This window comes from Filicampus tigris, chromosome 8 (genome assembly GCF_054856515.1).
Source record: "Filicampus tigris isolate MCC_2025a chromosome 8, RoL_Ftig_1.0, whole genome shotgun sequence".
NCBI lineage: Eukaryota > Metazoa > Chordata > Actinopteri > Syngnathiformes > Syngnathidae > Filicampus > Filicampus tigris.
In genome coordinates, this window is record NC_141224.1 from 6,597,972 (window position 1) to 6,613,342 (window position 15,371).

Here is a 15,371-nt window from a genome sequence, read left to right on the forward strand (position 1 = left end):
GCTGTTGCACCTGTGAGGGATGTGGATGTTTCTGCCTGTGCTTCAGGAGATGCCGTCGCTTGAAAGTGGCTGTGGATCTTCACCCAGTCTAGCTGATGGGCAGATAAATTCTGTGTGTGGGTGGTTATAATTACATAACTAGTCGATTTTTTTAATTAATCATATGATCACGTGATTTCTTTACCTGTCTCACACAGTCGGAAAGACACCGTTATTTGGTTGGATAATGTTTAACATGATCAGTTAAACTTTCATCTCAAAATGCAGTATTGGATTAGCTCTTTTATTTATTTTTTATTTTTTTGCTCCTGACAAACAACTGTTGAACTTTGATATTTTACGACAAATATTTCGACGTAAGTCCTTCTGCAAGTCAGTGCGCCGGCGTACGTACGTAAATCCGTTGGAGAATACAGTTCGGACGTTCCTTAACAAGAGCTGCTTCTCCTGGTGTAGCGTGCACTGTGCGGAGTGTCATGGAGGTGGAAGGTGAATAAAAGAGCCGCTCGTATAACAACACACATCGGAGGATTTAGTGGCTGTTCCCGTGAGAAATGACAGGCTAACGGCGTCAACTTCAGTCACGACACGGTGGTAAAAACAACAGAGCGAGCGGACGCATCGGGCAAGGAGGCACAGGGGTGGTGAGCTCCAGGTTGCAGCTTTCTGTCGGCGGTGAGTTGAACGTCACGTTATCCGTCTCTCGGTGCGTCTTCGGCGGCGAGCTGACTTGTTCCGCTCCGCTGGTCTTGGCTTGTTAGCATTGTAGCTAGTTAGCTTAGCGAGCCAACACTTAGCTTGGGTTCGTTTTGACTTGTTTAGGATAAATGCTGCGTTTGGAGCTCCGCTGCTACTACTTAAATAAGCAGCTCAATACATTTATTAAGATGATTTGAATGTTTCCGGACAATTGCATAATTCATCAAAGCGTCGAGAACAACGTTAAATCAAATGACACATGACAATGAATCCTGCAAGTAGCACCTACGTTTTGCTTCTGATTTGAATGTGTACATGTTTTTGAGTTATTAGAAATACATATAAAGAAATGAGAATCATTTATATTAAAAAACGAGAATATAACAGTTAATATGTAAGTGGTGTGTAAACAGGTGTCACCTTGGCATTATTTGTTGTACACAGCACTCACTGGACATTTCATTAGGAACAACTATACTTTACCTATGAACTATAATTATGCTCAGTTTTGTGGTATTACTACAACACTATATTTATCATTGTACCTGGAAGTGTTATAAAACTGCACTGCATCATGCTGAGCGTTGTTTCTACTTATAATATTTTGACCATCTTAAGTGTCACTCAGAATTAAGACTATTTAATATTAATTTGTCCATAAATTTAAATGTGAGTGTGAGTTCTTGTTTGTCTCCTTATGTGCCCTGCGATTGGCTGGCAGCCAGTTCAATGTGTACTGAGCCTCCCACCTAATGTCAACTGGGCTCCAGTTCACCCTTTGACCCTGTGACCCTGATGAGGACAAGTGCAATACGAACAAAATTGATCGATGCAAGCAGAGTATTTTCGACAAAAATATTATATTAAATCCGATTACACCTGTTGTGTCCAGTCAGTATAGTCTGCTTGTGTATTAATATCTTGTTACAATCCTCTTACTTCCATCCTGATCGTCGTATCGGCCCCATGTGAATCAGTGCTTGGCGTTAAGACACAGCCTCGTCTGTAATTGATAACAGTCAGAGGAGGACGGAGTCTTGTCTTGTATGATGCGTTATGTGCGTGTAGGAGTGAAGAATGCTGCACGTTTATGTTCCTTACGGTTCATTTTTGGAAACTGTAACTCATCTCCAGGGGAGTGGAGTTGAGTAGGCCAGACCCAACTGTTGATTGGGTTCCATTGTGTGTATACTGTACTGCAGAATGGTTCATTGTTATGATTGATTAATTAATTATTTTCAAGACATAAAGATGCATCGGAGTCACTTCAAAATACTGTTTCCTCGTAGAGTGACCATGGTCGTTTATATTCCCAACTACAGAAATGTTTTTTATTTTTTTATTTTTTTTAAACGATAATCTTAAAGCGGAAGTCAACCCAAAAATATTTTTGTCAAGAATATGTTCCCAGCAGGCCCACTAGTTGAAGCACGGCATTATGATTAATTTTGCGTTTGTGGAATATAAGTTAAGCAGCAAAATGCACTCGTTTTTAGCCATCTCTGGGGGCGGCCATTTTGTCTTCTGTCGACTGAAAATGACATCACAACTGCTCACAACGACCAATCACGGCTGACCTGTTTCCTGAATCTGAGCCGTGATTGGTCGTCGTGAGCAGTTGTGATGTCATTTTCAGTCGACAGAAGACAAAATGGCCGCCCCCAGAGATGGCTAAAAACTATTAACACATAAAAATATTAACACTTATTCCACAAATGAAAATTTATCAGAATGCTGTTTTTCAACTAGTGGGCTTGCATAGAACGTATTCCTTGAAAAAAATATGTTTGGGTTGACTTCCGCTTTAAATACTATTAGATATATGTCATAAATTTCCACAAATATGATACATCTATTATATTACAACATATAATCATAATAAATGTAATATTCTATCATGTCGTCGCTGGCCCGTGAATAATATTTTTGTTATTTTAATGGGGTTTCCGCGTTACAGACATCCCATTAACGTGAACATTTTAAAAAATGCTCAAATTGGATTTACATGTTTTTCACTGGACAGAAACGATGTATGTATTTTAGAATGCCTTTGTCACTAACTGAAGGGCTTAAAATATTTGTATTAAAAAAATCATCTTTAATATTATGAGCTTTTAAAATCTTTTTCAATTTTTTTTTTTTAATCATATCATAACCATATTCATAGGCTCAGTGGCAGTTTCTGGCATGTACGTTATGTGTGGCCACACAGAGCAGCATTACTGGAAGGGTGTGTGCTGCAACGCCCCTAAAAAAAAAAATAATAATAATAAAAAAAATTAATAATAATAATAAAAAAAATAAAGTGCCCAGAGAAATGGTTTTGTGCTATGGCATGACATGTCAATTACTTGTGTGGGGAATTTGTGAGCCACATGTGGAGTTGCCCTCAATAGAAGAGTGATGCAGTAAATGAAAATGTCACAGAGTGAATGCATGCCTTTATTTACTCTGGCGATTAATTGGAGGACGGCGTCCGTTGAAGTGCATAACATTTTTATCCGTCACTACCTTTTCCCATTTTGTGAACCTGCTGCGTTTTGTGCTCAGGTTTTGCTACTATTCTTATTTCAAACTTGGTTTTGTCGCTGCTGTTGCATATTATGGTCTGGAAGTCTGTTCAATGTGGCGCGGTTCTGTTAAAGCTTTGAAAAACAAAGCACAAAGTCAGTTGGAAGCAAAACTGGCGGAGCGTGTCTGCGTGCTGGCCCATCGCAGCCTCATTATTCATGGTTGAGCCTAACAAGGAAATGACATGGAAAACAGCAGATGGAGCTTTAACGTGGTTATGTGGCAAAAGATAACTGGGGCACAGATTTCGCCTCGTGTGGCCTTTCAGCTGTTAAAAGCAATAGTCTCTAAAAACGCGGTCTTAAATGGTGATACTAAGCTCTTTGTTGTAGTTGGTGAAAAAAAAATAAAAATGTCCGTTCATGACAATGACTGGAAACACAAAGTGAACATTGGACTAATAACTTCAATCGGGATGAACCTTCCAAATGAATCGATGCTAGGGATAGAGCGATTATCGGCCGGGCCGATTATCGGCACCGATATTTGGCTTTTTTGACAAATATCGGCATTTTTTAAAAACTGTGCTGGCCGATAAGAAATCAATTTAAAACTGTGGAAATCAAAACAAAGATGTGAAAGTTGAACATTTCTGTCATTTTGAAATTTTGAAATTGTCGTTTACTGTAGAAGACTACATGGAGCTATTGTTTAAGTTTTCATTTATCCTTTTTAAGACATGCTGACAACCTGGGGTGCTCCCTGAACTTTTTGTGAGAATTTTAGAACAGAGATTTATACTGTCAAAAATGTCTTGTAATAATGATTTAAAAATAATCAACAGTATGCAAACCTGGAACATTGTTCAATAAACATGCTTAAAGACGTTACAACAAAGTTAAGAGTAATTTTTTCTTTAGATTTCGATGCCAATATTTTCCTTTTTACTGAATATGAATATCGGCTCCAAATATTGGTTACCGTCTTCCTTGACCACTAATAATCGGTATCAGTATCGGCCCTGAAAAAAGCATATCGGTCCATCTCTAATCGACGCTCTCCTCTCAGTTCTCAGGTGGCCCGATCGGGATTGCCTCGTCCTTGTGTTGCCATGGCGATGCGGGAGCTGGTGGAGGCCGAATGCGGCGGGGCCAACCCGCTGATGAAGTTGACCGGTCACATGACCAAGGAAGGCGGGGCGTGGCGGCACCGCGCCACACCTACGGTGAGCGCCTTTGTTGACGTAATAAACGCTGGGAAAGTCAACGCGTCTCATCATTTTTACATTTGGCTTCATTCTAGATCCCCCCGACCCCCATCGAACTGGCCACGGAAGATGAGGTCAGTGCTCGTGTCTCCACTTCCCCAGTATTAATTTTAACCCCTTGTGGGTGCAAGTTAAAAGCGACACTAACATATATTTGGGGTGTTCCCAGCTGGTCAACGAATTCCTCCAGGCGCCCCCGCGTCCCCCGCACACCTTCGACATGGGCCAGCTGCTGGAGGAGATGCAGCAGATCGACCAGCAGAACTACCGACAGGCTCCGCAGAGAGGTTGTCCTACTCGGAGCCATTGAACACTCAAATGTCTCCAGCAACGCAATGTTTACTGTGGCGTCTCAGCTCCAGATGTGGCGGCGTTGGCTCTCTCGGGGGACTGGGCGGCGGAGTTCATCTCGGGCTCGGAATCGACGTCGACGCCAGGCCTCGTGGCGCTCGGTGACGCGGCCGACGCCGACTGGACCAAAGAATTCATCGCTCAGGCCGCAGGTAACTTAGGATGGTTGTACCGCTTTGACACAATAAACCGTCATTTTTTTTTCATTAGTATTCTTGTTCCTGTGCTTTATTTGGCACAGCGGTCCGATTTCACACACTGTAGGATAGGCTACTCGATTATGGAAAAAAAAAAAAATACGAATCCCGATTATTTTGGTAATAATTGAAATCGCGATTGTTCAAACGATCATTTATTTTTTGGTACAAAACAAGAAAATGTTTCAACGTCCAAAAAAAATGTAAGGACAAAAATGTCTTTGAAACGCTATAGTTATGTAAGTTTCCTTTTCGACCAAACAAAATTTATATAATTCGTTTGTATAAAATAAAAAAAATGTGCAAATGTATGATTTCCTTGGGTAAACAAACCTGGTGCGTTGATAGAAATGCATATTAATAATCGTTTTTTTATGATTAGGCCAATTGGGTAATCGTGGAGTGTAATAATCGTAATTGTAATTGAATTTCAATTAATTGCACAGCCCTACTTATTACTCCTGTACCTATTTCATGTGTAACCACTTCCTTTTAACTTTCAACCGTGCTGCTCTTTGCGATATTTATTTGTATTGGATTTTTTGTATCGTATTTCCTCAAATAGTGCCTTGCCACTCTCATAGACCGAGTAGGGGTTGATCAAATCAAGATTCGCAACTATCACGTGGTGATAACGTTACGTAATAATCATCTGCGTCATGATATTTGACATCATATATTTTTTTCCCGGCACACCACAGCAGTCCCCAAACTTTATTTGCACCATTGGCTCATGAAATGTCTTACTGTGTGGTCTCCTGGCGTGTACGTTTTGATGTTTTTCCTTCCAGATCCTGGACGCTGGGCAGAGGAATATCTGGAACAGTCGGAGGAGAAGCTGTGGCTGGGAGACTTTGGAGACAAGGAGAACGAGTGGTGAGGAGAAGTGTTATTGCTAAACTGTAAAACGGAAGGAAATGGATCCATAATCTCCATTTTTCAAATCACAGAGACTTTTACATTTGAACAGGGATGTGTTGACTTTTTTATACCCACTGTACATATGTTATATGTTGAAAACATGCGTGTAAATGAAAACACAAGTGCACATGCAGTGACTTTCCGAACACACTGTTCAAAGGAGAAATCAACCCAAACATATTTTTTTCAAGAATATGTTCCCAGCAGGCCCACTAGTTGAAAGACAGCATATCGCGTTTGTGGAATATGAGTTAAACAGCAACATTTCCCCCCCCCCCGTTTTAGCCATCTCTTGGGGCGGCCATTTTGTCTTTGTCGTCGACTGCAAATGACATCACAACCGCTCAGGTAACGACCAATCACGGCTGATCTGTCTTTTGAAGCTGAGCCGTGATTGGTCGTTACCTGAGCCCCGAGGATCTGTGATGTCATTTTCAGTCGACAGAAGTGACAAAATGGCCGCCCCCCGGAGATGACTAAAAACGAGTAGATTAACTCTTACTCCACAAACGCAATATTTGTGATGCCTCGTTTCAACTAGTGGGCTTGCATAGAACATATTCTTGAAAAAAATACGTTTGGGTTGACTTCTCTTTAAAGCAGGGGTCACCAACCTTTCTCAAACTGAGAGCTACTTCTTGGCCACCGATTATGGGGAGGGCTACCAGTTAGATCCACACGTCAGAATTTTCATTTCCATGAATACACTGAGCATGTTAATTATTCCTCATAATAATTAGGACGCATAAATATCAATATGCAACATTACTTCTGTAAATACCTGCCACTGTTTATATTTTCACATCATCACTTCCACAACATTCCCTGGATAATCACAATGTCCCATCACTGGTGTGCAACTTTTAGGAACAGGCCCATGGGCTACTCCCCTGGTCCTTGGGGGGGCTACCTGATGCCCGCGGGCACCGCGTTGGTGACCCCTGCTTTAAAGACTACATCAAAATCATGGTCGCCATTTTCTTGTTCACCGAACAGGACGAAGGAATACCAGGCAGGGGAGGAGTTGAGACAGACGGCCAATGAGCTCGTCTCGAAGGTTAACGATCCCAAGTTAGAAAACACAGAGGTAAGCAGCAAGCAGCCAGCCAGCCAGCCAACACGACCCCCCCCCCATTTTGCGTCTGTCACTCGACTCTCTTTCCATTCCTCCGGTCCTACCTGGGCGCTGCCGCGGCCATTTTGCGTCTTTCTGTTCGTCGCGTATCGGCATGAATTTGAAAAGAGCGCGGTGGCGAATGCTGACTTCCGTTTTGTTTAGATTTATTTTCTGTTATTGTTGTCGTTTTCCTTGTTTTCTTTTCTTTTCTGTTTCACTGTCGTTTAGTTCCTGCGGTTCGTTAGGCAAATTGGCGAGGGCAGTGTGACAGTGGAGAGCAGGACAGACAAACGGCTCGCAGATAAAGCTCAGGCCGAGGAGGCTCACAACTGGGCTTCCAACCTCAACCAGGTACGAGCCGCTTGCCACTAGACTACATGGCAGTTGCCCCCCCCCCCCCCCCCACTTGGTAAAGGCTGCGGCCCGTGTCTAAGTAACCGGCCCACGACTCCCGTTCCTTCTATGAATCTTGCGGCTGCACTTGCATATTTGATGCATATAAAGCCGCGTTTTTTTTTTGTTTTTTTTTCAAATGTAAACTATGATTTATTTTCACTGCGGTGTTGAGTTTCTGTCAGTGAAAAAGCCCAGCGCCAAACGTTCTTGGATTTTTATTTTTTCCCCCCCCCCCCCTTCAAATCGCTGTTAGAAGCCCACTCGTGCCAAGAAATGACATAGAACAGATTTAAATCACATTTGCTCCTTCTGGTTTGGCTGCTCATCTCGATCTATATATATATTTTTTTCCATTTGCTGTTATCGTTTGATAAAACATTGTTTTTTCCTGCCAGAAATGATGAGCCCGTACTATACAGTGCATGTTTTTGTGATGACGACCGGCTCATAACCACGGGCCTCTAACTTTGCCATGTAACTCTTCCCGTTTTTTGACCCCGAATTAACGACCACAAAATCATCTACCTCCCCTTAACCCCCGGAAACAAAATCCCACACTGACCCCTGAAAAACCTCGAAAATTCTGTCCCGTTCCTTCTCCTCCTCCTCCTCTTCCTCGGCATAGTTCCTGATGGAAACGGGGGGAGGGAGTCTTCCCTTGGAATCCACAGAGAGGAATGAGAAGATTGACAAAGCTAAAGCTAAGCAGGCACAGCAGTGGGCCAAGGTCGTCAGGCAGGTAGGACCGCCACGGCCGCGCCGCTGGTAGGCGGCAGCGTTCTAGTTTTGACGCGCCCAGCAACGTCTCGAGTGCCTTTCCCCACGTTAAGCGGCGAGCGTGCGCAGGAAAACTGGCTTTTGTCTGTCTTCGTCTTTTCCGCTTTTCCATTGGCTCTCCGTGACATCTCTCCTGATTTATTGCTTCCCGCCCTTCCATCCCCGCTGCGTTTGAGCAAAGCGCGTCAAACTCCGAACAAGACGCTTCAGCGCTCGTCTTTTCCTTCAGGTGTCGCAGGAGTCGGCCGAAGCCTGGGTGGACGAGTTCGCCGCGGCGGGACCGGATTTCCACCAAGCCAAAGCTGCGGTGGAGGTGAGTCAAGGCCTGCGGTGAACCGCGTCGCTAATTGGATGCAGGGAGAAGGCCGGGAAGGGGAAGATTTGGAGAGGAATTATGTGACTCCAAGAGGCGGGGAAATTCCTCCACCTCTTCCTCCTGCTCATAAATCAGTTTTTTTAAAGACGAGCGCCTCCTCGCCCTCACTCTGTAAAATTCTACTATGCTTTTTTTTTTTTTTTTTTTTTTTTTCTCCTCTCTCAGAGTGATGTGGATTTCTGGGAGAAACTGCAACAGGAGTGGGAGGAGATGGCCAAACGGGACGCAGAAAGTCATCCCTGGCTGTCGGACTTTGATCAGCTGCTCGGCTCATCTTACGACAAGGTCGCGGTCCCGCTTGAACGCCGCTTGCTTCAGCCTGGCCGATTTTGAAACGCTCCCTTTTGATCGTCTTCCTCTCAGGGGTACCAGTTTGAAGAGGACAACCCCTACTTGTCCCACCAGGACCCTCTGACGGAGGGCGTGAAGAGGATGGAGGCAGGGGATATCCCCGGGGCCGTTCGTTTCTTTGAGAGTGCAGTGCAGAAAGAACCAGACAACCAGCTGGTGAGCTTGGAAAATCATAAATTAGGGGCCGGCTGATGGGGATGTAGCGATTAATCGAAAATCGATCTAAAATAGATACCCCCGACTAATCGATTAATCGATTCGATTAATCGAACAATCGCTTCGATTAATCGGGCAATCAAGATGATTGGATTCAGCTAGAAAATGATGTCTTGAAACGTTTTTTTCATTCCAGATGCATCGCACATTTTGAATGTGTAGATCAAATAATGCTTTTGCGCCAAACATCATTGCGTTTGTGGATGGCTGCAGAAGCGCACTAGTGCAGAGACATGCATGGTGGCAATTTTTCAAGAGTCAAATCGAATCGAAAATCAGGAACCGAGAATCGAATCGGGGCTTGAGGGAATCGTTACATCCCTACCAACTGATTAATCGGCGGGCCTTTTTAGTCCTTTTAATAATTGCTATTACGCTTTTAGTCTTTCCACATTTTTTGGGGTCGTCTTTTCACAGTCCCGCCATTCAATCCCAGGAGTTTATTAATATATATTTTTTCAACGTTTTTTCAAACGTTAGGGTAAAAGAGGGTGTGAAAATATCTGTCAGTCAATGAGTTAAATTTGGCCCGATCATCAGTGTGTGTGTGTGTGTGTGTGTGTAGCCCATTTAACGCAGTTGTTTTTTTTCTGCTGATTCATTTTCATGTTTTCTACCCAAAGAAAGCATTTACAATCTTTCAATGTTTTGTTTTTGCAGGCTTGGCAATATCTGGGAACTTGTCAAGCTGAGAATGAGCAAGAATTTGCTGCCATCAGCGCCCTCCGCAGGTCAGTTCTAAGCGTTGATTACCTGCACTTGGAACAGGGGAGGGCAAGTCATTTTCTCAAAGGGGTCATGAGAGAAACTGAACGGTTGTTAGGGGCACACCAACATGCAAACCTCACTTGTGGGTAATTATAACAGAGATACAGTTCCAATATGAACACAATTCCTATTTTTGTAATGATATGAAGAGTCCAAATTTGTAGCCCACAAACCACGTGGAGCGAAAACTTGAAGGCAGGAATTGAAGCTGGGTTTGAAAATTGCACATATTGCACAATGCCGCAGTTATATTTCAGTCAGATTTTATGAGATCAACTTTTACCCTATGATCCAGAAGGACTTCCCAGGTCCGGATGGAACTTTGCCTGCTTTTAGCTGTTAACATCCTTGGCGGTGACACATGAAAAATGGCGACGCTTCTGTGAGGTCTGCACACACTCTCGTTTTATAGCGGCTCTCGTCGATGAATGATTTGCTTTTTATAGTCATCTGTTTCTGAGGAGTCGTCTTGAAAATGATGGATTGTAAAGCAAAAGTCTGCCGAGCGAGATCTTCAAGGTGCTTTTCGAGAGTGTTATGATTTAACATTCAATAAGCGGATCTGAGTTATTGCTCGCGGGAGGGGTGGTGGGGGGCTTTGCGCTTCCAAAGACAGCGTCCATAAATACAACGTCAAAATCTGGAGGGGCTAACGCGTCTCCTCCGTCAGGTGTGTGGAGCTGAAGAACGACAACCTGACCGCTCTGATGGCGCTGTCCGTCAGCTTCACCAACGAGTCGCTGCACCGGCAGGCCTGCGAGACTCTGCGCGACTGGCTCAAGCATAACCCCAAATACCGCGGCGTGTGGGAGCAGCACGAGCGGGAGCGCCAGCAGGACGCTTCCCGAGAAAGGGAAAAGGAGAGGGAGCGCTTTGGATCTCTGCTGCCAGAGTGAGGAGCAAGATGTTGTCTCGTCGTATACTGCCCCCAGGTGGCCAAGGCGCTCACACCAGGAGGAGCGGCGCAATGTTTATTAAATCGCTGTATTTAATCCTTACAGTGTATTTAATTTTCATTCATTTGTTTTTATAAAGTACAATGTCATACGGTGCTATATTTTTCTCATTAGAAGAAAACTCAAACAAACAAGAAAAACAGATGTTTTTTTAATTTTTTTTTTTTTTTTTTTTTTTTCGAAGGCTGAAACATCTTAATGGCATTTCAGATCAGTCCGATGGGGAAAGATGATTTTATGTTACAAGCATGATCATTGAACAAATGAAATTTGTATCTCAAGTAGAGCCCGACCGAAAAAGTACAGATTACCGATTAATCGGCTGATTAATTAAAAAAAATATATATAATGTATAAAATAACACATTTTTCATTTCAGTTATATGCGGATTTTTGCTATTCGTGGGCCAGTCTGGTCACTATTCCCCGTGAATCAACTGTAAATATATTGTTTAAAAAAACAACTTCCTCCTTCATTGCTTGAATAATCCTAATCGAGTATTTTTCTTTAAAATTACATTCGATTAATGACAATTGTCTTCTCATTTCAATTTCTTCATAAAATACCAGTGGCAGGAAAAAGCATTCAATTAATGAAGTTATAAGGACGTTAATCCTTGTCATATGTGTCTTCATTACCAATAGTTGAATACGTGTCATATTTAACACCTTTGTTTGATTTATATTACAATATGTTTTTATTTATTTATTTATTTTTAAACAAACCGTGACTTTAGGAAAATAGCGACATCCAGGTCAATTCCTTTCACAACTTGCATTGCTCACCTAAGCATTGCTTGTAAAAAATTTTTTATCTCGAATGGCAGGCCCATAGAATGACCTGATTAGCAAATTCCATTACATTTATATTTTATGGACACAAGGTTTAGAATCCTGTGTAATAAATAATGTAACCTGCACTACTTGTGTGCAACTGCTGTAAACGTACATTCAGGTCAAAAGTCACAGCCAGCAAACAATGGCCATTTGGCCGATTATTTTTGTTTGACGTTTGTTTGAAGCGCCCTAATCTCAAGGCGTCTCTTCCCTCCACTCTGCCAGGTCCTTATTTACAGACGTGCAGACTTTGTTCCTGCGTGCGGCCAACACGGACCCTGCGCAGGTGGACCCTCAGCTGCAGTGCGGCCTGGGAGTCCTCTTCAACCTCAGCGGCGAGTACGATAAAGCGGTGGACTGCTTCACTGCGGCGCTCTCCGCCACACCACAGGTGAATTGACACCTCCGCACCCAGTCCAGACCTGCGCTTATTGTCAGGGCCGGTTCTAACTCCATCCTCTCCCCTTGTCCGTCTCTCAGGACTACTTACTGTGGAACAAGCTGGGCGCCACGCTGGCCAACGGTAGCCGCTCGGAGGAGGCCGTGGCCGCCTACAGGAGAGCCCTGGAATTGCAGCCAGGTTTCGTCCGCAGTCGCTACAATCTAGGAATCAGTTGTGTCAACTTAGGCGCACACAGGTGATGCTGACACACGTACACTGACATCACCTAATAAGGCCATTTTGTTTTATTACCACTGTTAAAAATTTGTTGGAAATGTGATTTTTTTTTTCATGCCAACGACCAGTCCACGGTGTACAATGCAGACAACTAGCGCAGTAGAAAATGGATTGTTGGATGGATGTTTTATTGTGGTTGTAATTCACAGTTCTATAAAACAGCAGAGCTCCTTTTAATGTAAACAACAACACTAAACATTTATAAATTACCTCTCTGATGGTTTAAGTTGTGGCTTACAAATGTTGTAATTTTAAGACTTTCATATCCTCCTCCTTAAAGAGGGGAAATCAACGCAAACATATTTTTTTCAAGATATATGTTCTATGCAAGCCCACTGGTTGAGACAAGGTATTCTGATAAATATCGTGTTTGTGGAATAAGAGTTAAGCCACCTGTTTTTAGCCATCTCTGGGGGCGGCCATTTTGTCACTTCTGTCGATCGAAAATGACATCACAACTACCCAGGGCTCAGGTAACGGCCAATCACGGCTGAGCTTTAGAAAACATGCGAGCTGTGATTGGTCGTTCCCTGAGCCCTGGGTAGTTCTAATGTCATTTTCAGTCCACAGAAGACAAAATGGCCGCCCCCTGAGATGGCTAAAAACGGGTGGATTTTGCTGCTTAACTCATATTGCACAAACGCACTATTAATCAGAATGCCGCGTTTCAACTAGTGGGCCTGCTGGGAACAAAATCTTGAAAAAAATGTTTGCGTTGATTTTCCCCCTTTAAAATTATTTCTATAGATTATTCAGGTGTGATTTTTATTTATTTTTTTATTCAAACTTTTCTTTTTTTTATTTTTAATTTGTATTTTTTTTGTGTATTTAGTTTTTCATTATTTGTATCAGACTTAATTAAAACATACTTAATTGGTCATGTAGATTCAATTTTCAATTTATCAGCTTTGGATTTCTTTTAGCTACCTCAAGAAAGTTGGACTTGTGTTGCTGGTAAACCACACAGTGGGTGCATTAAAGTCATTTGTGCACTAGAGGGCACCAATTAGCACCGCCATTTTGCTGTTCTTGCTCACCAGCAATGCGGGTCGGGGGGAGTTTTTGAAATAAAGTTGATTTTTCAGGTGTTTGTACTTGCATATTTATTTTTCTGACAACCGTTCAGTTAAACTACCTACATTTGAAGACAGGTGTCAGTACTTTTATCCTCCTTACGTTGTCAAAATAGGCTTGGAACCTCTGCGGATGATGACACAAAGTTAAAAAAAAAAAAAAAAAAAAGATGTAAAGAGAGAGCAATAAAGTCACCACGGTGGAGATCTTGATTCTTAACCCTTTCATGCACAGTGGTCACTACAGTGGACGGCTATTTAAAAGTTTCTTTCGCCTATATTAATGAATCTAAATTTTTAAAAATATTGTAACCCTTTCATGCATTAATTATGATTTGATGTAATTATTTAGAATATAAATAGATTTTTTAGATTACTAGGCGAAAGCAACTCTTAAATAGCTGTAGTACCCACTGTGCACGAAAGGGTTAATTGTTTGATTGAAATCTGCGGAGTCTTTTAAAAAAAAAAAAAAAAAAAAAAAAAGGTAGTGGGAGGAAACAACTTCATACAAGAACGTAAACCAGGGAGCATTAGAGACAACATGCGCATCATACTCGCCTGATCACACCGGAGCTCATTGTCTTCTTAATGTGCAGGGAGGCAGTGGAGCACTTCCTGGAAGCGCTGTCCCTCCAGCGCCAGGCCGCCACCGGCGTGGAGGCGAGAGCCGTGCGGGGCCCCGGCGGCACCGCGGCCACCGTCATGTCGGACAACATCTGGTCCACGCTGCGCATGGCTCTCAGCATGATGGGCGAGAGCTCGCTGTACTCGGCTGCCGACCGCCGCGACCTGGACACGTTACTGGCCCACTTCTGCCAGCGGGAGGTGGAGGGCGGGCCCGAATGAGGGTCCGTCACTGGGGAGCTTATTGCGTGCGAATGCTCCCTGCGCGGAGGAACGTGTTTGGGACTGAAAGGGACAACAAGAGGAAATTGACGAGGAAGACGCCCTGACTCGTCCTCCAATCATCAACTGGTGCCCGTCTGGTACAAATGCAGTCTTAGTATCAGCCAAGTGGTGTACATTTGTTTTTATTTTGCGTATTGGACAGTCCTGGTGGTTCCTCTTACAATGCTTTGACAGTTTTGTAATAAGACTAACGCTGTTTTTTTTTTTTTGCCCCATCTCAAAAGGAAGTTGTATGTAGAGCTGTCAATTCCAGCGTGGTTATTATGTACAGTAGATTGATGGTACAGACATCGTGGGCGCCGGTTTTCAAGTTGCACCACTTTTTGTCAGATACTTTCAGAATGGAATGGTTCTATCAATTATTCATTGTTTTGTATAGACATTATTTAATTTTTCTCGTAATCATTTACAAGCCACGCCGTTGAACTGAGCACCTGTAAAATTGTTACGTGTGCCCGCGTGAGAGTTAGTGGGGTGAGAGAACATGTGTGTAGGTAAGAGAGTTTGTGTGTAAGTTTGTGAATAAGAGATTGTGAAAGGCTGTGAGAGTAAACAGTAAAATCAAAACAAGTGAATGTGAGAGTGTTTTTGTGAGAAATAGTTTGGCAATAGTAGAGGGAGGGTTTTAGTGCGTCAGTTTGTGTGACTTTTTTCTGTGTCATGAAAGTTTGTGTGTGTGTGTGTGTGTGTGTGTGTGTGTGTGTGTGTGTGTACAGGTTGGAGACACGTTGAATGATAAGATAATATTTGTGTTATATGATTGGCTCCTCGCGGGCTCCTCCCTCTCATTCAAACATCTTCTCAACCACTTTGCTCCATTGTAAATTGAAACGTCCCCATCATGTGTATTGTTGTAACCAAATTGTTGCACTAAGAATTGTTTTCAGGCGACTGGTGGCCTGGCTGCATTGTTTAATATAATCATCAGCAATAAAGCTTTGAATTCAAAGTGCTTGTTGTGATTCGGT

General features: G+C 42.9%; 1 protein-coding gene across 3 annotated transcripts; it reads left to right on the forward strand.

Annotated features, from left to right (window-relative positions):
• The first annotated feature begins 399 nt into the window (after positions 1 to 399).
• pex5 (peroxisomal biogenesis factor 5) lies at positions 400 to 15,352 on the forward strand. Of its 3 annotated transcripts, XM_086039380.1 has the most exons (17): positions 400 to 675; positions 4,279 to 4,435; positions 4,513 to 4,551; positions 4,647 to 4,764; positions 4,834 to 4,980; positions 5,817 to 5,901; positions 6,943 to 7,033; positions 7,292 to 7,414; positions 8,085 to 8,198; positions 8,466 to 8,549; positions 8,778 to 8,897; positions 8,976 to 9,119; positions 9,840 to 9,910; positions 10,618 to 10,839; positions 11,965 to 12,130; positions 12,220 to 12,377; positions 14,091 to 15,352. In XM_086039380.1, the coding sequence occupies exons 2-17, from the start codon at positions 4,322 to 4,324 to the stop codon at positions 14,338 to 14,340; spliced, it is 2,046 nt and encodes a 681-aa protein (XP_085895506.1). In that variant the 5' UTR covers positions 400 to 675; positions 4,279 to 4,321; the 3' UTR covers positions 14,341 to 15,352. The 3 variants fall into 3 exon arrangements, with proteins under 3 accessions (XP_085895506.1, XP_085895508.1, XP_085895509.1); XM_086039382.1 differs by lacking the exon at positions 8,085 to 8,198 and having other exon boundaries at positions 402 to 675; XM_086039383.1 differs by lacking the exons at positions 7,292 to 7,414; positions 8,085 to 8,198 and having other exon boundaries at positions 404 to 675.
• The last annotated feature ends 19 nt before the right edge of the window (positions 15,353 to 15,371 follow it).